General features: G+C 38.8%; 1 protein-coding gene across 1 annotated transcript in view; it reads left to right on the top strand.

The window, feature by feature from the left end:
* The first annotated feature begins 5598 nt into the window (after nucleotides 1–5598).
* Nucleotides 5599–22396, top strand: part of LOC132557020 (uncharacterized) — a 41346-nt gene continuing 24548 nt past the window's right edge. The window contains exons 1-6 of the mRNA XM_060221485.1: nucleotides 5599–5646; nucleotides 10510–10786; nucleotides 19431–19694; nucleotides 20699–20834; nucleotides 21329–21522; nucleotides 22148–22296. Of these exons, the coding sequence (XP_060077468.1) occupies nucleotides 10678–10786; nucleotides 19431–19694; nucleotides 20699–20834; nucleotides 21329–21522; nucleotides 22148–22296 (852 nt within the window). The 5' untranslated portion in view covers nucleotides 5599–5646; nucleotides 10510–10677. The remainder of the gene's footprint in view (nucleotides 5647–10509; nucleotides 10787–19430; nucleotides 19695–20698; nucleotides 20835–21328; nucleotides 21523–22147; nucleotides 22297–22396) is intronic.

Genomic DNA, 22396 nt, shown 5'->3' with positions numbered 1-22396 from the left:
GGGGGGAGTAAGAGAGGGTTGTGGTGAAAGAAATATAATTTTTCCTTTCGGTAAAACTGAGAAAGAGATGATTCATTATTTCAGTTTGTATGGGATAAAAATCATAGTGTAATTCCAAGATGAGCTTTTGTAACGATTATACATAGTTCATGAAGAATTTGAAACACGCCCTGAAGGTGTCATCTTAAACTGTAATACAGGTTATCTGTCTTATAACATTTAACGTACCTCTAAAGAAAAACACTAGAGAATAAATAGCCTGTTTCCTCAATAAAAGAAGAAAGATCAGACTTGTGTAGTATATATTATTTCGGGGATTTTCTAGTGTTAGAGTAGGGTTGCAGGATTTGATAATATGGAGATATTTGATATTTTGCGATGTTAGCATAATTATTCATTAATGTGTATCTGAAACTCATCCTTAATATATCGACCACACGAATGTCGTATTTGCTTTTCTTGGCACATGTTTTCTATTCCACACAAATACAAACACAAAATATTTCAATAGTTGGAGAAATCTATACATGTAATAAAGCTTCTAAATTTTCACTTAATCATGCGTAACTAAATGGTATCACAGTGGTAAGCTCTGCTCTCGACACCAAAGGTCCCCAGATCAAAACCTCAATTGCAATCGCTTTCTTTTTTGTTTCCAAAAATGAAATTTACGTGACGTGATATTGAATCTTTCACGATATTTTTTCTATTTTGTTTCATGCGAGACCAGTTAAAATAATGAAACAACTAAATCGTTAATTGTTTGAGATTGGAAATATAATGTATATGTAATTTAATTATACTTCATTTCCGTTTGAGAAACCCTACCAGTTCTTTTGATTGCGGCATTTTCAGAGCAAATTTAATAGGTAATACAGCCGAATGTACATGCGGCAAAACCCACGTGAAACCCTTTATTACTAATTTGGTGTCTGTCCCATGGACACTCAGAACCGTAATTTATAAATAAGACAGTTACAACCTTTCTGTGAGAATTTGATTTTTATTTATTCTTATATGTCGATGCGAAATTCAGCAAAGAGAATAATATCTTAATTTAATCTCTCTCTATCTCTCTCTCTCACTCTCTCCCCCCCCCCCTTTCTCTCTCTCTCTCTCTCCCCCCCCCCCACTCTCTCTCTTCGTGTTTCAGCTGTTTGGTTCTCAGTCCACCTTTCCTCTTTCAAACTGTGTTTAGTTGTGTCTTTCTGGTTGTCTCCCTGACCCTTTCAAACTTGCCGTCATATTCAAGAGTATTCATTCAAAACTTAAAATTTTCAATTTCCAAGAGTTCAGAAACTCATTACAGTGATAATTATATATATCTATTTCTTCTCTCATTCCATATGATTCCCTGCAGTGTTGACACAAGATAGAATAATAAGTAAACCTGTTACAGTCCACTCTATTAACTATACACTTTAGGGAGTCATTGAACCTGTTACAGTCCACTTTAGTGACTACACACTTTAGGGAGTCAGTGAACTTGTTTCAGTCCACTTTAGTAACTATACACTTTAGGGAGTCACTGAACTCGTTACAGTCCACTTTAGTGACTATACACTTTAGGGAGTCACTGAACTTGTCACAGTCCACTTTAGTAACTATACACTAGGGGAGTCAGTGAACTCGTTACAGTCCACTTTAGTAACTATACACTTTAGGGAGTCATTGAACCTGTTACACTCCACTTTAGTGACTACACACTTTAGGGAGTCAGTGAACTTGTTACAGTCCACTTTAGTAGCTGTACACTTTAGGGGAGTCAGTGAACTTGTTACAGTCCCCTTTAGTGACTACACACTTTAGGGAGTCAGTGAACTTGTTACAGTCAACTTTAATGACTATGCACTTTAGGGAGTCAGTGAACTTGTTACAGTCCACTTTAGTAACTATACAATAGGGGAGTCAGTGAACTCGTTACAGTCCACTTTAGTAACTATACACTTTAGGGAGTCAGTGAACCTGTTACAGTCCACTTTAGTAACTATACACTTTAGGGAGTCACTGAACTTGTTACAGTCCACTTTAGTAACTATACACTTTAGGGGAGTCAGTGAACCTGTTACAGTCCACTTTAGTGACTACACACTTTAGGGAGTCAGTGAACCTGTTACAGTCCCCTTTAGTGACTACACACTTTAGGGAGTCAGTGAACTTGTTACAGTCAACTTTAGTAACTATACACTTTAGGGAGTCATTGAACCTGTTACAGTCCACTTTAGTAACTATACACTTTAGGGGAGTCAGTGAACCTGTTACAGTCCACTTTAGTGACTACACACTTTAGGGAGTCAGTGAACCTGTTACAGTCCACTTTAGTGACTACACACTTTAGGGAGTCAGTGAACCTGTTACAGTCCACTTTAGTAACTATACACTTTAGGGAGTCATTGAACCTGTTACAGAACCTGTTACAGTCCACTTTAGTGACTACACACTTTAGGGAGTCAGTGAACCTGTTACAGTCCACTTTAGTAACTATACACTTTAGGGAGTCATTGAACCTGTTACAGTCCACTTTAGTGACTACACACTTTAGGGAGTCAGTGAACCTGTTACAGTCCACTTTAGTGACTACACACTTTAGGGAGTCAGTGAACCTGTTACAGTCCACTTTAGTGACTACACACTTTAGGGGGTCAGTGAACCTGTTACAGTCCACTTTAGTGACTACACACTTTAGGGAGTCAGTGAACCTGTTACAGTCCACTTTAGTAACTATATCCGGTGGTAGTGATACATTATAGGGCAATCAATAGTAGGTTAGGTGGAATATTGAAGTAATTAACTGTTGATATAGGGTATGATAATATAATCTGAGTGATCTAGGGGAATATTGAAGTAATTAACTGTTGATATAGGGTATGATAATATAATCTGAGTGATCTAGGGGAATATTGAAGTAATTAACTGTTGATATAGGGTATGATAATATAATCTGAGTGATCTAGGGGGATATTGAAGTAATTAACTGTTGATATAGGGTATGATAATATAATCTGAGTGATCTAGGGGAATATTGAAGTAATTAACTGTTGATATAGGGTATGATAATATAATCTGAGTGATCTAGGGGAATATTGAAGTAATTAACTGTTGATATAGGGTATGATAATATAATCTGAGTGATCTAGGGGAATATTGAAGTAATTAACTGTTGATATAGGGTATGATAATATAATCTGAGTGATCTAGGGGAATATTGAAGTAATTAACTGTTGATATAGGGTATGATAATATAATCTGAGTGATCTAGGGGAATATTGAAGTAATTAACTGTTGATATAGGGTATGATAATATAATCTGACTCATCAGGGGGAATATTGAAGTAATTAACTGTTGATATAGGGTATGATAATATAATCTGACTCATCAGGGGGAATATTGAAGTAATTAACTGTTGATATAGGGTATGATAATATAATCTGAGTGATCTAGGGGAATATTGAAGTAATTAACTGTTGATATAGGGTATGATAATATAAGCTGACTCATCAGAGGGAATATTGAAGTAATTAACTGTTGATATAGGGTATGATAATATAATCTGAGTGATCTAGGGGAATATTGAAGTAATTAACTGTTGATATAGGATATGATAATATAATCTGAGTGATCTAGGGGAATATTGAAGTAATTAACTGTTGATATAGGGTATGATAATATAATCTGAGTGATCTAGGGGAATATTGAAGTAATTAACTGTTGATATAGGGTATGATAATATAATCTGAGTGATCTAGGGGAATATTGAAGTAATTAACTGTTGATATAGGGTATGATAATATAATCTGAGTGATCTAGGGGAATATTGAAGTAATTAACTGTTGATATAGGGTATGATAATATAATCTGAGTGATCTAGGGGAATATTGAAGTAATTAACTGTTGATATAGGGTATGATAATATAATCTGAGTGATCTAGGGGAATATTGAAGTAATTAACTGTTGATATAGGGTATGATAATATAATCTGAGTGATCTAGGGGAATATTGAAGTAATTAACTGTTGATATAGGGTATGATAATATAATCTGAGTGATCTAGGGGAATATTGAAGTAATTAACTGTTGATATAGGGTATGATAATATAATCTGAGTGATCTAGGGGAATATTGAAGTAATTAACTGTTGATATAGGGTATGATAATATAATCTGAGTGATCTAGGGGAATATTGAAGTAATTAACTGTTGATATAGGATATGATAATATAATCTGAGTGATCTAGGGGAATATTGAAGTAATTAACTGTTCGATATAGGGTATGATAATATAATCTGAGTGATCTAGGGGAATATTGAAGTAATTAACTGTTGATATAGGGTATGATAATATAATCTGAGTGATAATTAACTAGGGGAATATTGAATCAGTATTGATTTAACTGTTGATATAGGGTATGATAATATAATCTGAGTGATCTAGGGGAATATTGAAGTAATTAACTGTTGATATAGGGTATGATAATATAATCTGAGTGATCTAGGGGAATATTGAAGTAATTAACTGTTGATATAGGGTATGATAATATAATCTGAGTGATCTAGGGGAATATTGAAGTAATTAACTGTTGATATAGGGTATGATGATATAATCTGAGTGATCTAGGGGAATATTGAAGTAATTAACTGTTGATATAGGGTATGATAATATAATCTGAGTGATCCAGGGGAATATTGAAGTAATTAACTGTTGATATAGGGTATGATAATATAATCTGAGTGATCTAGGGGAATATTGAAGTTATTAACTGTTCGATATAGGGTATGATAATATAATCTGAGTGATCTAGGGGAATATTGAAGTAATTAACAGTTGATATAGGGTATGATAATATAATCTGACTGATCTAGGGGAGTAGCTTGACAAATTGTGGTCATACAGAAAAGTCTTACTAACATTCCGTAAATAACCTGGTATATCAATATATATATATATATATTTTTTTCCACATCATTGATATTTTTTCTACTTTGTGATGGTACCTAGCCGGATTCTTTGTACCATGTATGATAAGTACATCTACACAGTCCTGTTTTGATCCCTGGCTTGACAAACTCCAGAAGATTATTTTTTTCTGAAACAGTTATCCCAAACTACATCAGCATATTTAATTACGGGTCGCGTAAATTATCAATGATTTTCCATCTAATCCGTGTTTCATTATCCTTAAGATATTTATCCGCTGAAAAGCTTACTGATAAATATTATAATATGGTCTCTCGTTGCCGCAGAAGTTCAGACGAGTTATCTACCTTCGCGGTCTCTAGTTTGACAAGGTCACATACAGGGATATTGTAGTGTCCTGATATCGCTTGTACAATCAAGGGTAACGCTATACAGCGTATCTATTTAAGTATGTTGATATTCTGTAAGTTCAGGTCCACATTCAAATATAATGTTTTATTATTTTCTAAAATGAAAAAAAGTTTGTGTTTTAATCCCTGTAAAGAAGGAAAAAAATATATAACAACCAACTGCAATGTACTTTCGGTTTGTATATGTGTATGTGTGTACCAGATACGTAGATAAAAAACTTGTCATGTTCTACTTAACCGAGCTTTAGCACACCCACGTAAGGGAAACCTACATTACGTAGAAATGTGAACTGGGAGTGCCTTTCGGATTTCGTTTTACAGGTAAGCTTTGTCATCGTCTTCTTTTCATTTCAAATGGTGGGTATGTGGTGTTAATATCGTGTTTATTATCGACAGTTGGTGTTTATTCTAAATGATTAACAGTTTTAGATAGATGTAACAACCCTTTCTACTGGTTACGTGTATTTGGCTACATACATCCGGGTTACCCGGTCTGTCGATTAATTATGTTTACCGTTAAACGTTGATTGTTTTGACATAGTTTAGATCCAGAAGAGACACACAATATTGTTTATAATTTGACACAGTGTTAGCTGAGATGTTAAAGGAGGGATATCGTATAGTTATGTATGTACAACTATTCAGAGAGTCATGGACTGGTCTGCCAAGGTACAGACATAATAAACGTGTACAGTAGTACAGGCCGTTGTCGATGTCACATACATCCGAAGACGCTGCTGCGGGCCGGTACTTAATAGGGACTACGTATTGGTCTACAATCTGTTTACCATCTCGTCACACTATTTTTGACCTTACTGTACATATGATTACAGTGTAGCCGAAAACGTTGGTCAATTCCATATCATCTTGTACTCTACGTGCGTCAGTGCTTGTACACTCCGCATTGGTCATTTGTCTGATGAAGATAATCGTGTAGTCATCGAAACATCACACTGTAATCTTCCACTGGTTGTGTTATAAGAATTTATATTCTATTGACATTACCAACCTGAAGAAAATGTTTCAAGAGAAAAAAAAATCGTTTGGGCGTCACAAATATTTCATATCGCAAATCAATACAGGTAGTTTCAACTTTTATTCATATCGTTATTTCCATCCTCTTCAAATATCATGACTGACACCTAAAGGTGAAATGTAAACACATCGGGACAGGGAAATTCCCTTCCTCTAGAAATAAGCTTGTCCCTACTTTACAAATATCATGACTGATACCAAACTAAAGGCGAAGTCTTATCCATTAGGACTGGGCGATCCCCCTCCTGTAGAAAGCATTTCTTCTACTCTACTAAAATGTCTAGTTCTGTCCTATTGTGCGAAAAGTCGTAAAATTTGGAAAATTGACGTTTAACTCAAAGTGTTAAAATGGAATGTTTTTTCCCTTGACTTTTTGAAGATTGCAATATTTGTTATACAAAAAGTCTTCTTTTCTTGCAATTATCTTATCCTTCATCTCTTACAGTAATTCAATATGCCATACAAAAAAAAAAAAAAAAAAGATAAAATATGTAAAAAATGTAAAAGGATTTTTCTTCAGGATTTTAGGTATATCATATGACACCCAGCGAAGCGTGTATATAAATATGACATGTAAACACCAACGATTCGGGAAGCATGTTATCTATAATAATATCTCAAGCAACACGAAAGTCATGGATCTTGGCAATAAAACGCTGACGATCTTTGTTTCGTTGTGGAAAAGTGCCAGGTCTGTCGTGTCTTTAATTTCCAATTCTGGTGGGTGTATATGATGGGTATGGTCAGTAAAGTTCTGTTTTAAAGGTTTTTTTTAAAGACAAGGTTTTGACATATTTAAGAGATAAATTTGAGGACTTGACAGGGTCTTTGTGACATGTTTTGATAAATTGTGTGATGCAGTTTAATCTATTTTTTGACTTTATAGCATCTTATCTAAATTTGCTTGATCAATCTTCGAGATTGCAGGTGAACGACGCTGCATGTAAACTTCTGGTCCCCAAGGTTTGCAGTAACCTGCTTACCACATTTTAATTCATTCGAAAAGCGGCACGGTTCAGAATATACAAATGTGCTTGACTTGTTCTGAAATGATCAGCTATATTATACAAAATATACAGAATTATGAGGCTAGTGCACATTCCCGCCTAGATCTTAAATCTTACTTCGATCACTTCTTTGGACGAGCCAGTTGTATGATGTAGTTTGATGTATTAGTAGGCTTTACTTATCTGAATTTGTATTAAATGGTGTTACTTACCTGTCTTTTGTACAACCCTTTGTATTAAATTGTGTTAGTTACCTGTCTTTTGTATAACCTTTGGTTTAAATGGTGTTACTTGTCTGTCTTTTATACAACTATTTGTATTAAATGGTGTTACTTGTTTGTCTTTTGTACAACTATTTGTATTAAATGGTGTTACTTGTTTGTCTTTTGTACAACCCTTTGTATTAAATGGTGTTACTTACCTGTCTTTTGTACAATCCTTTGTATTAAATGGTGTTATTTGTTTGTCTTTTGTACAACCCTTTGTATTAAATGGTGTTATTTGTTTGTCTTTTGTGCAACCCTTTGTATTAAATGGTGTTATTTGTTTGTCTTTTGTACAACCCTTTGTATTAAATGGTGTTATTTGTTTGTCTTTTGTACAACCCTTTGTATTAAATGGTGTTACTTGTTTGTCTTTTGTACAACCCTTTATATTAAATGGTGTTACTTACCTGTCTTTTGTACAACCCTTTGTATTAAATGGTGTTACTTACCTGTCTTTTGTACAACCCTTTATATTAAATGGTGTTACTTACCTGTCTTTTGTACAACCCTTTGTATTATATGGTGTTACTTGTTTGTCTTTTGTACAACCCTTTGTATTATATGGTGTTACCTGTTTGTCTTTCGTACAACCCTTTATATCAAATGGTGTTACTTGTCTGTCTTTTGTACAACCCTTTGTATTAAATGGTGTTATTTGTTTGTCTTTTGTGCAACCCTTTGTATTAAATTGTGTTATTTGTTTGTCTTTTGTACAACCCTTTGTATTAAATGGTGTTATTTGTTTGTCTTTTGTACAACCCTTTATATTAAATGGTGTTACTTACCTGTCTTTTGTACAACCCTTTGTATTAAATGGTGTTACTTACCTGTCTTTTGTACAACCCTTTATATTAAATGATGTTACTTACCTGTCTTTTGTACAACCCTTTATATTAAATGGTGTTACTTACCTGTCTTTTGTACAACCCTTTATATCAAATGGTGTTGCTTACCTGTCTTTTGTATAACCCTTTGTATTAAATGGTGTTACTTACCTGTCTTTTGTACAACCCTTTGTATTAAATGGTGTTACTTACCTGTCTTTTGTACAACCCTTTATATCAAATGGTGTTGCTTACCTGTCTTTTGTATAACCCTTTGTATTAAATGGTGTTACTTACCTGTCTTTTGTACAACCCTTTGTATTAAATTGTGTTAGTTACCTGTCTTTTGTATAACCTTTGGTTTAAATGGTGTTACTTGTCTGTCTTTTATACAACTATTTGTATTAAATGGTGTTACTTGTTTGTCTTTTGTACAACTATTTGTATTAAATGGTGTTACTTGTTTGTCTTTTGTACAACCCTTTGTATTAAATGGTGTTACTTACCTGTCTTTTGTACAATCCTTTGCATTAAATGGTGTTATTTGTTTGTCTTTTGTACAACCCTTTGTATTAAATGGTGTTATTTGTTTGTCTTTTGTGCAACCCTTTGTATTAAATGGTGTTATTTGTTTGTCTTTTGTGCAACCCTTTGTATTAAGTGGTGTTATTTGTTTGTCTTTTGTACAACCCTTTGTATAAAATGGTGTTACTTGTTTGTCTTTTGTACAACCCTTTATATTAAATGGTGTTACTTACCTGTCTTTTGTACAACCCTTTGTATTAAATGGTGTTACTTACCTGTCTTTTGTACAACCCTTTATATTAAATGGTGTTACTTACCTGTCTTTTGTACAACCCTTTGTATTATATGGTGTTACTTGTTTGTCTTTTGTACAACCCTTTGTATTATATGGTGTTACCTGTTTGTCTTTCGTACAACCTTTTATATCAAATGGTGTTACTTGTCTGTCTTTTGTACAACCCTTTGTATTAAATGGTGTTATTTGTTTGTCTTTTGTACAACCCTTTGTATTAAATGGTGTTATTTGTTTGTCTTTTGTACAACCCTTTATATTAAATGGTGTTACTTACCTGTCTTTTGTACAACCCTTTGTATTAAATGGTGTTACTTACTTGTCTTTTGTACAACCCTTTATATTAAATGATGTTACTTACCTGTCTTTTGTACAACCCTTTATATTAAATGGTGTTACTTACCTGTCTTTTGTACAACCCTTTATATCAAATGGTGTTGCTTACCTGTCTTTTGTATAACCCTTTGTATTAAATGGTGTTACTTACCTGTCTTGTGTACAACCCTTTATATTAAATGGTGTTACTTACCTGTCTTTTGTACAACCCTTTATATCAAATGGTGTTGCTTACCTGTCTTTTGTATAACCCTTTGTATTAAATGGTGTTACTTACCTGTCTTTTGTACAACCCTTTGTATTAAATGGTGTTACTTACCTGTCTTTTGTACAACCCTTTGTATTAAATGGTGTTACTTGTTTGTCTTTTGTACAACCCTTTATATTAAATGGTGTTACTTACCTGTCTTTTGTACAACCCTTTGTATTAAATGGTGTTACTTACCTGTCTTTTGTACAACCCTTTGTATTATATGGTGTTACTTGTTTGTCTTTTGTACAACCCTTTGTATTATATGGTGTTACTTGTTTGTCTTTTGTACAACCCTTTATATTAAATGGTGTTACTTGTCTGTCTTTTGTACAACCCTTTGTGTTAAACGGTGTTACTTGTTTGTCTTTTGTACAACCCTTTGTATTATATGGTGTCGCTTACTTTGTATGCTATAATGCTATATTAGTCAAGAAAAAAACAAACCGAATGGTTACTTGTTCAAACCGCCGCGTGACAATGTGTTTTCATTACTCCCTCCTATTACATGTTAAGCAGGTTTATAATGACAAATATCAAACTTTTTCATAATGGCAGCTATTCAATTACATGCAATGTTGCTCTCGTGATATTTTAGTTGTGAAACAATGGATTTTTGGATCTCTTTTTTTTCAATATGGTTAAACAGTTACAACAACGATCAATGACATGTCTGGACAACCCGTTGCGCATTTGAAGACAGGTGGACCATAACCACACAGAGATAATACAGAGCGGTTGTGAACGGTCAGGACGAAGCCATGATTGTGGATAGTTGTGTGGATCGTTGGCAGACTGATACTAAACGCAACCACGAATGATTATCATTGCTATGATGGGACGTTTTACATTAAAAGGACTGCTGATTTCTGTACTTCTCACCAACCTATTATCACCTGTTCTTTGTGGAGCTTCCCTTGTTACACGTAAGTACCAATACTTTTTTTTCTACATTTTCCGGAATTTTTTTATCATTGTGTTAAATGTTAGTTCGGCAGTTTATGGCTGGTGACGATATGTGATGAGTGCAATCAAGGTGGGCTCCAGACCGCTGTTCCTCAAGAACAGCGGTTCAAAAAGCATCAGTGTGAGGGGAGCGTGTCTGTTGGCTTAGCTGAATAATATTTTATCTAAGTGTCATACAAATTTAAAATCATAATTAAAAATAGACAAATAAATAAATAAATAAATAAATAAACAAACAAACAAACAAACAAACAAACAAACAAAATAAATAAATAAATAAAAAAATTCACATGCATATTATGGGCGGGCATAATTTCACATACGAGGCACTAGAATTCAAACTAGTTAAAACATATGTAAACATAAAAACTGAAATAGAACACATATGCTCTGATTTGATGGTGGGAGAAGTGCGCTGGACAGTGGTCGGGCTTATTCCTACTATATCTGGCAGTTTATTTCAATAATACCTCACCACCATATAGACAATAGCGTATTCCCACCGGCAGCCCATAATTTACATAACAAAGAAAATAAATATCCCGTGAGAGGACCCTTAATGCTTGGTACGAACGCACCGCGCATGACCCAAAACCTCACTTCCGCTTATGGCAGCCATCACCGACTGAGGAGCGACATTTCTTCTACGGTTTTCAGGCATTTCTTAGTGTTTCACGTGTTATTTGTGTTGTACAGTATCTGTATTTGGTTCTTACATTTATTGTTGACAGGTCTTTCTTCGTGGTTTGTGTTGTCAGTCCCTGTTTTTGCCGTTTTCGGCCTTTCTGTGTTGGTTGGTTACCGCACACGTGGACTGTTTTACGTTACGATACCGCTGTGTAGAAGGCCCTCTCGGTGTCTCCTACTGTTTGTTTTGTTACCATTTACTTCTGTCAACTATTCGGTGTTTTTCACTCGATTTTTTTTTCTCGTGCGTTGCTGGTCGCTGCCCGCCGAGCAGTATGACAGGTAAGAAGGGGCAGAGTGCTTCTAAAACTCGTCAGGGAGATTGCGGTCATGTCATCCTCGATGGGGATGACCATGACCTCTGTCTTTCCTGTCGAGACTGCTCCCGGGATAGACCTTGTTCCGTGTGTTTGGCTTGGCCACATACCTTGTGGGACAAGGTACTATCCCATAAGTCTGTCACCCGAAAAAAGGGTATTAAGGCTGGGGCAGACAGTAAGCATCCAAAAGCACAGAGTGGAGCTGTAGTCAGCCTTCCACCTGGCAGTGAGGCCATTTTACCCCCGGAGGGGGAAGTAATTTTGCTTCCTAGTGGTAGGTCCTCTTTGGCTACAGAGGAGCCTACTCACGATCATATTTCTGGGACGGTAGGGTCCTTAGGGTTTCCTATCGTGCTCCAGAAGGGCACTCACCCGGGAATTTCCGTGGAGGTCGAAGGGAGCGAGTGTCCGGGTACCATCTCCGTTAGCGGAATGGCTACCGAACAGGCCAGTCATGCGACCCGGGCCCCATTGAGGGGTGCCGGTGTACCCACTGACAGTTGGCCGGCTGGCACTGCCAGTTATGACGGTGTTACTGGAGAGGCTGCACTGGGAGCAGGGAGTGACTCGGTTTCACTTCCTGGTGTTGGGGTTGACTACCCACTATCTGGGTTTGGGTCCAGGGTATTGCACCCTTCGGTTCCTCAGTCTTCCTTACCTCGATCTGGTCCTCCACCAGTTCGAGCTCCTGGCTCAGTGGGGTTCTTGGGAGCGCCTGTGCACCCCCCACCTTACCCCTTTCCTCAGTCTGCACCCAGGTTTGGTGGTTATATGCAGTCTCCTGACAGTGTTGGCCATTATCGGCCATACTTGACAGGCATGTCTCCAGTAGGGAGCAGTTCATTTCCCGGTCCTGTGGATTCCGGTATGTTGCCTCCCCCCCAGTATTCTGGCTATGGCCAATGCTGGGGCCCTTCCCAGCCTTTGGGATTTCCATACTCTGGGTATGGTCAGACCCCTTTTGGTTACCCAGGCCAACCTTGGGGTACCTCAGCCTTCTGTCACCAGCCTGGTGTTGAGTCGGGTCCCCCCCCCTTCTCGCTCTCGCCAACACAAATCTAAGAGGCTTAACCGTCCCTCAAAGATTTCGGCTGACACCCATAAGACCTCGCTTTCCCATAGGTCTAAGCGTAAGGTCAACTTTGCTAATCTTAGTGCTGGCCTTTCTTCTACCTCTAAGGTTAGAAGATTGGAGACTCCGGACCAGTCTGTGACTAGGTCTGTCTCCAGTTTAGGCCAGTGCCCTCAGTCTGATCATGATGAGTCTGAGGACATGGATTGTGAGGAGTCAGAGGCTGAGGTTGTGGGTCAGCAGGCCTTACCTGATGATGGGGACACTCTGTCACTGGATGCTGGGTCTGATGTTGAATCGGAGACCCGCTCTTGGCTCCCAGCAGTCCAAGTTGAGGGTTCCTGTCAGGAGTCTTCAGACTCCGAGGTGGACTCTCCTGACACCGAGTCAGTCCTTGCAGTCTCCCAGGCTGAAAGGAATCTGGATTCCTTCCGCAGCCTGCGTTTGGAGGTTGCGTCACTCCTCGGCGTGGAGTTTTGCCCTCCTCCCTCGGCTTCGGGTCTTCCAGAGAGGACTTCTACTTTAAGTGCCTTTCTTCCCTCAGAGCCTGAGGTTAGGGCATCAGGTAGGTCATTGGCGGAGGGTACTATGGTTTCCTCAGCATTGGCCCAGATTCAGAAGGTTCTTCAAGCCAAAGGTTCTGCTAATAGGAAGCAGGATCTTTCCGGTTTGCTTTTGGGGGTGAATGATATTGAGGGGTTCAATCCTTCTCGATATGCAGTTCACGACCCCTCAATAGAATCTAATCCAGCTAAGGTGGACCTTCTTTTGGACCACTGCTGGCCTGGAAGATCAAATGACATGATTCATTTGTCTCCCAAAGAGCATAGTCGGATAGAAAGACTGCTTCGCCTTGCCATTCACGTGCTGGCTTATGCAGATTCTTTTTCCTCTGCTTTGTTTGTAGCTTCTTCTCGTTCGGAGGAGAGCCTACCTGACAAGACTAAGCTCTTGGCTGAACTCAGCAAGGCTATGAACCGGGCCCACATGGATGGGACTGCGCTCATTCTGGCAGTTTTGACTGATTTCATTCTGGCTCGTCGTGCTTCAGTCTTGAAGCCAAGACTAACTATTGGAGAGCCTTTTATATCGGATCTCATGACTGCTCCCCTGTCAGGCTCTGAAATGTTTGGAGGGGTTCTCTCCTCTGTCATGGACAGAGTCAACAATGACAAGTCAGCTTCAGCTCGGTTGGAGAAACTTAGGGCTAAGCCTAAGCCTGGACGGGTGCAGCGCCCAGGCAAGCCTAAGAAGGGCCCTAAGACGGCTCAGCCTCAGGCTCAGTCGTCTGTTACCTCGACTTCTCGAGGGGGGCACTCTTCTCGGGGACGGGGTGGTCGGGGTCACAAGGGAGGAAGGGGAGGCAAGCAGAATGCAGGTAAGAAGGGGCAGAGTTCCTGACTCTTTCAGTCCCTCGGTTCCACCCTGCCCCTTGTCCTGTCGTATGGACGATCCATGGGAAGGTCTCGAGCTCCCAAGGCCAGATCTTCCCGTTGGGGGTCGCCTTTCTCATTTTCTGCCCGATTGGCAGCAGCTTACCGAGGACAAGTGGGCAATTTCGGTGGTGTCCGAGGGTCTGGGTATCCCCCTTCTGAAGGATCCCCCTCTATCGGCAGATCCTGTTTTCTTTCCCCCTCCCGGCGATGCAGGAAAGGCTCAGGCCCTCCTAGACGAGGTCGACTGCATGTTGGCAAAGGGTGCCATAGAGGAGCTCCCGAGGTCTCTCTGGACACCAGGCTTTTACTCCCGTATGTTTCTTGTCAAGAAGAAATCCGGGGCCTGGCGTCCAATCATAGACCTCAGTGCCTTCAACAAGTATGTGGACTCTCCACATTTCAAAATGGAGACTCCTCGAGGCATTCTGGCGTCAGTTGCACCAGGCATGTGGGCAACCTCTATAGACCTCAAGGACGCTTATTTCCACATTCCGATAAAGAAATCGGCCAGGAAATTCCTGAGATTTACATCCCAGGGCAGAGTGTTCCAGTTCAGGGCCATGCCCTTTGGTCTTACCACAGCCCCCTTGGTTTTTACCAAGCTGCTTCAGGTGGTTGTGGGCTATTTACACAGTCGCGGAGTAGATATCCATATTTATTTCGACGACTCCCTGATGCTGCATCTAGATCCAGAGTCTTTGAGTCGCAGCACCAGGTCAGTCTTGACTACCCTTCTTCGCCTGGGCTTTATCCCTTCTCGAGAGAAATCCGAGGTTTTCCCCTCACAGGACTTTGTGTTTCTGGGAAACCGTTTCCTTACGGATCTCGGCCTCGTTCTTCCACCTCCGTCCAAGTTCCAGAAAGCCAAGGAATTGGTTCTTCTGCTCAACAGTTTGGACTCTATTCAGGTCAGGTGGTTTCTGAGGCTTCTCGGATTTCTCAACTCCCTTTCGGATGTTGTCCCTCTGGGTCGGCTCCATATTCGACCTCTTCAGATGTACCTACTGTCCAAATGGAAACCGGCCTCTCATCAGTGGGAGGTTCACATTTCCTTGGACAATTCAGTGAAGGCGTCGGCTATGTGGTGGGCATTGGAGAGCAATGTCCTGAAGGGCGTCTCTCTTCGGAGATCATCCCCTACAGCTACCCTGTATACGGACGCATCTATGACGGGTTGGGGGGCCTACCTCGACGGTCATTGTCGTTCGGGTGTCTGGCAGGGAGATCAACTCCAGGAGCATATCAATGTGCTGGAGATGAGGGCAGTTCTGCTGGCTATTCAGTCTCTGCGTCTGTTGCTTCAGGATCAGTCCATCTGCCTGGCTACAGACAATGCCACAGTAGTAGCTTATCTGGAGAATCAGGGAGGGACAAGGTCTCACAAACTTTGTGCTCTCGCTTGTCAGGTCCTGCTCCTGTGTCGTTCCATGGGGCTTTCCCTAACAGTGAGACATCTTCCAGGTCATCTCAATGTGTTAGCAGACACCCTCTCCAGGTCTCGGAGTCCAATTATCACAGAATGGACTTTGGACAGGTCAGTTTTCAGAGCCATCTGTATGGTGTGGGAGACCCCCCTAGTGGATCTGTTTGCCACAGCTCTGAATTTTCAAATTCAGACGTTTGTGTCGCCTGTCCCAGATCCTATGGCATGGGCAGTAGATGCTCTGTCCCTAAGCTGGGACGGTCTTCTGGCCTATGCTTTTCCTCCCTTCAATCTGTTGGGCAGAGTGCTGCAGAAGGTCAGGGAGCACGACTGCTCAGTTCTTCTGATAGCACCTCTGTGGCCCAGACAGCCCTGGTTTCCTGCTCTGCTGGACTTATTGATAGACCTTCCATTGGCTATCCCTCCCAAATGGAATCTTCTCAGTCAACCCAAATCCAGACAGTTCCATCGGAACCCAGAGCGCCTCCACCTTCACGCGTGGAGGCTATCTCGGTCTCCCTCCTCCAGGCAGGCTTTTCTGAAGAGGTTACAGATTGCATCACCAGATCAATACGATCTTCCTCATCTGCCGTCTACCAATCAAGATGGTCAGCCTTCTGTGATTGGTGTCACAGCAGGAAGATTGATCCACTCTGTTCCTCTATTCAATCGATAGCTGAGTTTTTCCTTTATCTTTTTAAGGTTAAGAAATTAACTCCAGGCACTATACGTGGCTATCGTTCTGCCATTGCCAATGTTTTTTCCTACCGAGGGCGTTCAGATATCGGAAATTGTTCCTCCTTGTCCAATCTTCTCAGATCCTTCTCTTTGGAGAAGCCTCGGGTTAGACTGCTGATGCCACAGTGGGATTTGGCTTTGGTCTTAGATTCTCTTACTAAGCCTCCTTATGAGCCCTTGGCTTCTGCTCCTTCCAAGTTTCTCTCTTGGAAGACAGTTTTTTTGATAGCGTTGGCTTCTGGGAGACGGAGAAGTGAAATCCATGCTCTATCCTCTTCTTCTTCTTGTCTCAGGTGGTCTCGGGACTATTCCTCGGTTACCCTTCTTACTGATCCTTCTTTTTTGGCAAAGAATCAGGTTCCTAATTTTTCACCAGAGCCTATCAAGATTCCTGCCTTAAAGGAGGTCTCTGGTGCTGAGAATCAGAATTCGTTACTCTGTCCTTGTAGGGCTTTGAGGTTTTATCTCGATAAAACCAAGGGGGGGCGGCGGGAGTCTAGATCCCGTCTGTTCTTGCCCATTAAATCAAGGCAGACTGATATCTCTGCTCAGACTATTTCCAGGTGGATTTGTGACACCATCAGGACTGCTTATGAGGGGTCTAGTGCTGACACTTCTGACAGGGTTAGAGTGAGGGCACATGAGGTTAGAGCTCTTTCAGCATCTTGGGCCCTTTTCAATGGTGCCTCATTCGAGGATATCATGGCGTCAGCCTTCTGGCGAGGCCGTAACACCTTTGCGGATTTTTATCTTCGGTCGCTTTCCTCCCATGCAGATGGGTTGTACTCTCTGGGTCCTCTTGTCACTGCTCAGACAGTCTCATGTCTCCCAGTCAATTCTTAGGAAGGCTACCTTGCGGCTCAGAAGGATTTTTAGAGTTTTAATTGTTAATATCCTTTACCCTTATGGGTTTTTAATGCTGTTTTTTGCTACGATTAGTGATTGTCTGCGAAGACTCCTCTACGGTAAGACAAATTCGCTATTGTCTATATGGTGGTGAGGTATTATTGAAATAAACTTGAGGTTTTTGTAGTAAAACCAATGTTTATGATATAATACTCACCACCATATATTGGAAGTCCCTCCCTCCTCCCTTTGTCTTCTCATCCAATTTGTTTGGGTGCGGAAGTGAGGTTTTGGGTCATGCGCGGTGCGTTCGTACCAAGCATTAAGGGTCCTCTCACGGGATATTTATTTTCTTTGTTATGTAAATTATGGGCTGCCGGTGGGAATACGCTATTGTCTATATGGTGGTGAGTATTATATCATAAACATTGGTTTTACTACAAAAACCTCAAATTACATTAAGTGTCATTTTGTTAGTTGCCAACCAAGGACGTGTAATTAAGCTAAGCCAGTGGAAAGGAACAGGTGGTAGATGGGGCTAGCATCACTGCATATCATAGGCAACAGCTCGTCTGAACAATTGAATCAACTTTCCACTTACTTCACTGATATCAGGTTTATGTTTGGCATAATTCAAACTAAATTTGTCAACATATTTAAACTACATGACAAGCATGGTTGTCGGTAAAGAAATCAGAACCACGTTTTCCATGTTCATTTCATCACCAATATTTACTTGTATCAGTGTTGTCTTCTTTCAGGTATAAATATGAATGTATATCAATTCACTACCATTCCATCGAAGATTTTTTTTTGAAACATGTCAAAAAATTGTCATTTTAGCTGCAAAATTGTTTGAACACATTTTATTAAGAAACCATCATGCAATATATAGATATATGAGGTCTGTATTCAAGGGTCGACAAAGTGTCCATATTTCCTTGAGAGATATAAAAGAAATGATAAGGAAAACAAAGACATGCTGGTTTCATCGCAAAATATTATACTGTGTGGTCGAAGGCTAATCTGTTATAATCTATGGGCCGCGTTATAATATTTATAATTTTTTTCGGACCGTCAAAGTTGCTACATTGGACCTTGTGCACTGAAACATGTTGGTTTCCTCAGTTTCAACTGATATTCTAGAACACATGTACCAACTTTTTGGCGGTCGAGCCTAGTCCGGCGTGACCGGATACAACTGAAATTTTAGTCTCGAAAATCGGTACATTTTGGGACAAGCTTGCAAGTGCTGATACTGAAAATCTGAAGAATCAAATGGGACCAAGACTGTAACGCTCTTATGGTTTTTCATCTTGAATTGAAATCAAAATGTGGATGGATTCCTAACTAGCTACAATGTTGTATCACGCACCGGAGTTGTACGGTTGATACTAGCAATTGATATCTAGATTTAATTGTTTTATACTGATTCTGGTAGCGGGTGGTTTTATATCTTATAATTCATATACGCTGCAGCGATTACTGGCCCAAACCCGACCTACCAACGAGTTACATGATAGTACTGGTAACAGTATGTCTGACTACTCAGTGATGGACGTATCCGAAACATCATCTCATTGTTCATTTTATCTGTTTGGGTTTAAAACTTCATATATATTGATGATTAATTCGGCTACTGAATAATTAAAAAAAATCTTCTCAAGCACAATATCAATTTCTATAATATAACAGGATTGTATTAACCTCATACATAATGCACAAGTTAACCACACGACTATCAGGATGTTTTTGTTCTATATTTTGACACGTTAATTTCTATTTCTTGCTAACTTGTTATCACGATAACCCGTTGTCATTAGTCACAATTTTTTTTCTTCAAATCGACCAAGGGAAAGAGCTGAATAGAATCTAAGTGTCATACCTCTTATATTTTTAGATAATAACAATACGGTTTTGTTATTACCTAAAAAAAATATTTTCATCGATTTTGAGATAGATTTACGGCTGGTTTTGCAAACTGTTCTAAAACACACTAATGCATAATTGATTATGCGGGAAACATTTGCTATTGTAATTCAAAACCACGAAAACATTATGAATATTCACATATTTTGACAGACATAGAGCCATCCGATACTGTGTATATGGCAGTTGGTGAACGACTGGATGTGGTGTGTTCGTACAAGGGAGATAACTCGTCAGACAACTTAACTATACAACGGTGTAAGAACCAGAATTGTTCTGCCATCCCGGCGAAACCAGTCAACACTTCATCCATCTGGGCATCAGTCCAACGCCTCAATAAGGAAGAGAACTTGACCTTCACATGTTGCTTTCAACATAACCCCAAAACCATGTCTATGTTATATGTCCGCGTCGGCTGTGAGTTTAACACTAATATTAATTAACATATTAACATATGTAATGTAGACGAATATAAAATCGGGAGATCTATATTATAGACAATTTTTTAAATCTTGACATTTCTTATATAGACGGATTAAAAATCTTGACGTGTTATATAGACAAAATGAACATCTTGACATGCGTTCTATAGACAACATGGACATCTTGACATGCGTTATATAGACAACATGGACATCTTGACATGTGTTATATAGACAAAATGAACATCTTGACATGTGTTATATAGACAAAATGTACATCTTGACATGTGTTATATAGATAAAATGAACATCTTGACATGTGTTATATAGATAAAATGTACATCTTGACATGTGTTATATAGACAAAATGGACATCTTGACATGTGTTATATAGACAACATGGACATCTTGACATGTGTTATATAGACAACATGGACATCTTGACATGTGTTATATAGACAACATGGACATCTTGACATGTGTTATATAGACAACATGGACATCTTGACATGTGTTATATAGATAAAATGAACATCTTGACATGTGTTATATAGACAACATGTACATCTTGACATGTGTTATATAGACAACATGTACATCTTGACAAAGTAATATATACAAGTTAAAAATCTTGACATAAGTTATATGGACAAATTAAATAAGATCGATCCTAGGAGTGAACATAACACTAACAAGAGACGATCAGCTTCCACTATCAATTAAGAATGAGATACAGTAGGGCAGTATAATGTATCATACACCCACACCATTCAGCCTGAACCAGTGTTTTTTTTTTTATCTATTTCAATTGATCTGTATGTTGATAAAAATCTTAAAGACTAGACTTGTCCTGAACCAGATGTTGTGTAGATGAAAACGTAGGTATCAATCTAATAATGCCTGTATCGGGTTACAGAAATATTTCTACAAACGTAGATATTTTTGGAGTGATATATTATTAAATTTACTCATAATTCATAGATTGTTTTATGTTTGAAGATCGACCTTCACCTCCGGATGACATATACTGTTTCTCACGGAACCATCAGAGCATGAACTGTACTGTAACGCTAGCAGAGAGAGACGTTAGATCAGGCCTTAGTCACAACGTTACCATCCACTTCAGTTCCACTAGGTATTTATTAATTCACGCCTCAGACACAACGGTACCGTCCACTTTCGATCCACTTAGAAGTTTTTTTTACAAAATACTCACAGTTAAACGCTACCTTAAGTAGGAATGAGTAACATATATGTTGAATATTTCGTCATCGAAGGACTCAAACACGTGGAAACTTATCCATGAGGTAACACAATCTTCATTTAAATACAGTAAAGAAAGAAACTTTAAAATCAAGAGACGGTTTGGAGGTTGTGGACTAGCACTCGACTTTGGTACTTAATTATAAAAGAACAAAAATGTAATAAGTGTTTACTGATCTATATAGATTGGATAAAATACAAGTTTTGAAACACCTTAAATTATTTATTAAGTTAATTAAACAAATAAGTTTTTCCCGCAGGATGAAAGCGATGCATAATAACGATTTCTGTCTCGTTGTTGTGCATCACTAGAGAAAGACGAAGTTTAACTTTACTTCTGTTAAAAAAACGTTTTGTCTACAACAGGTCAACAGAATGGCGCAAGTGTCCGGATTACAACCCCCAATACTACAGCTGCTACTGGAGGCCTCCGTCAGATAATGAGACAAATATTGACGATAATTTTATCATAAACAGATATTACAGAATCAGAGCTAATGTAACGAATGTACTTGGTAACAACCATTTGATACGAAAAATCAACGACACTTCAAATATTGGTAAGATATTCTAACAAATATGTGAGACAATATCATACGTTTGTAAAAACATATTCCAATGACGTTTGATTAATTACGGTTAATGTGCTGTATACCGGGTTACATCGATAATGAATTAATTACGGCTAATGGACTATACTGCTCTCATGAACAATGAGTTAATCACGGTAAATTGGCTAATGGGCTATACTGAGTTAATTACGGAAATTGTCACAATACTGGCAAACATCGAGTTAATTACGGTGAATTGTCACAGTTAATTACGGCAAATCGTCACAGTACTGGCCCTCATTGAGTTAATTACGGTAAATTGTCACGGTATTGGCACACATTGAGTTAATTACGGTAAATTGACTCCATACTTAGTGGCCTTCTTTAACGTTGAGTTAAATATGGTGTAGAGGCCCTAAACTGTCCTTATCTAAATTGAATGAATGTCTTGAAATGGGCTCTTTAACTAACGTCATTGAAGGTAGAGTTATAACGGTAAATTCTCTTTATTTGGGACCCCAGGAACATTGAGTTCTTAAATAGTAAATGGGCTCTTTGTACGTCTTTATTAACATTGAGTTTATTTCGGCTAATGGACTTACGCTCATTATTGAATGTCTTGTTTTTAAACCAGTTGTCATATCCGAACTGCGGCAATTTAAAGCGACAGATGTTACTTATAGGAAGGCGATACTGACCTGGATGTTGCCTAAAAGTTTGCAGCCAGTCACATTCATCATAAACTTTGCTATTAACTACACATCGAAATGGGATAAAAAACAGGTAGGTGTTGTAATATCATTGTGTGTATTCACAAATTTATAATTATCTGTTATAATATCATACAGTGTGTATTCACAAATCTGTAATTATTTGTTTTAAT

The sequence above is a fragment of the Ylistrum balloti genome, unplaced genomic scaffold (genome assembly GCF_031769215.1).
Source record: "Ylistrum balloti isolate Yb309-2 unplaced genomic scaffold, AGI_CSIRO_Ybal_v1 Utg369652, whole genome shotgun sequence".
Classification (NCBI taxonomy): Eukaryota; Metazoa; Mollusca; class Bivalvia; order Pectinida; family Pectinidae; genus Ylistrum; species Ylistrum balloti.
Note: the sequence above shows the minus strand (reverse complement) of the source record. Positions and strands in the feature narration are given on the sequence as shown.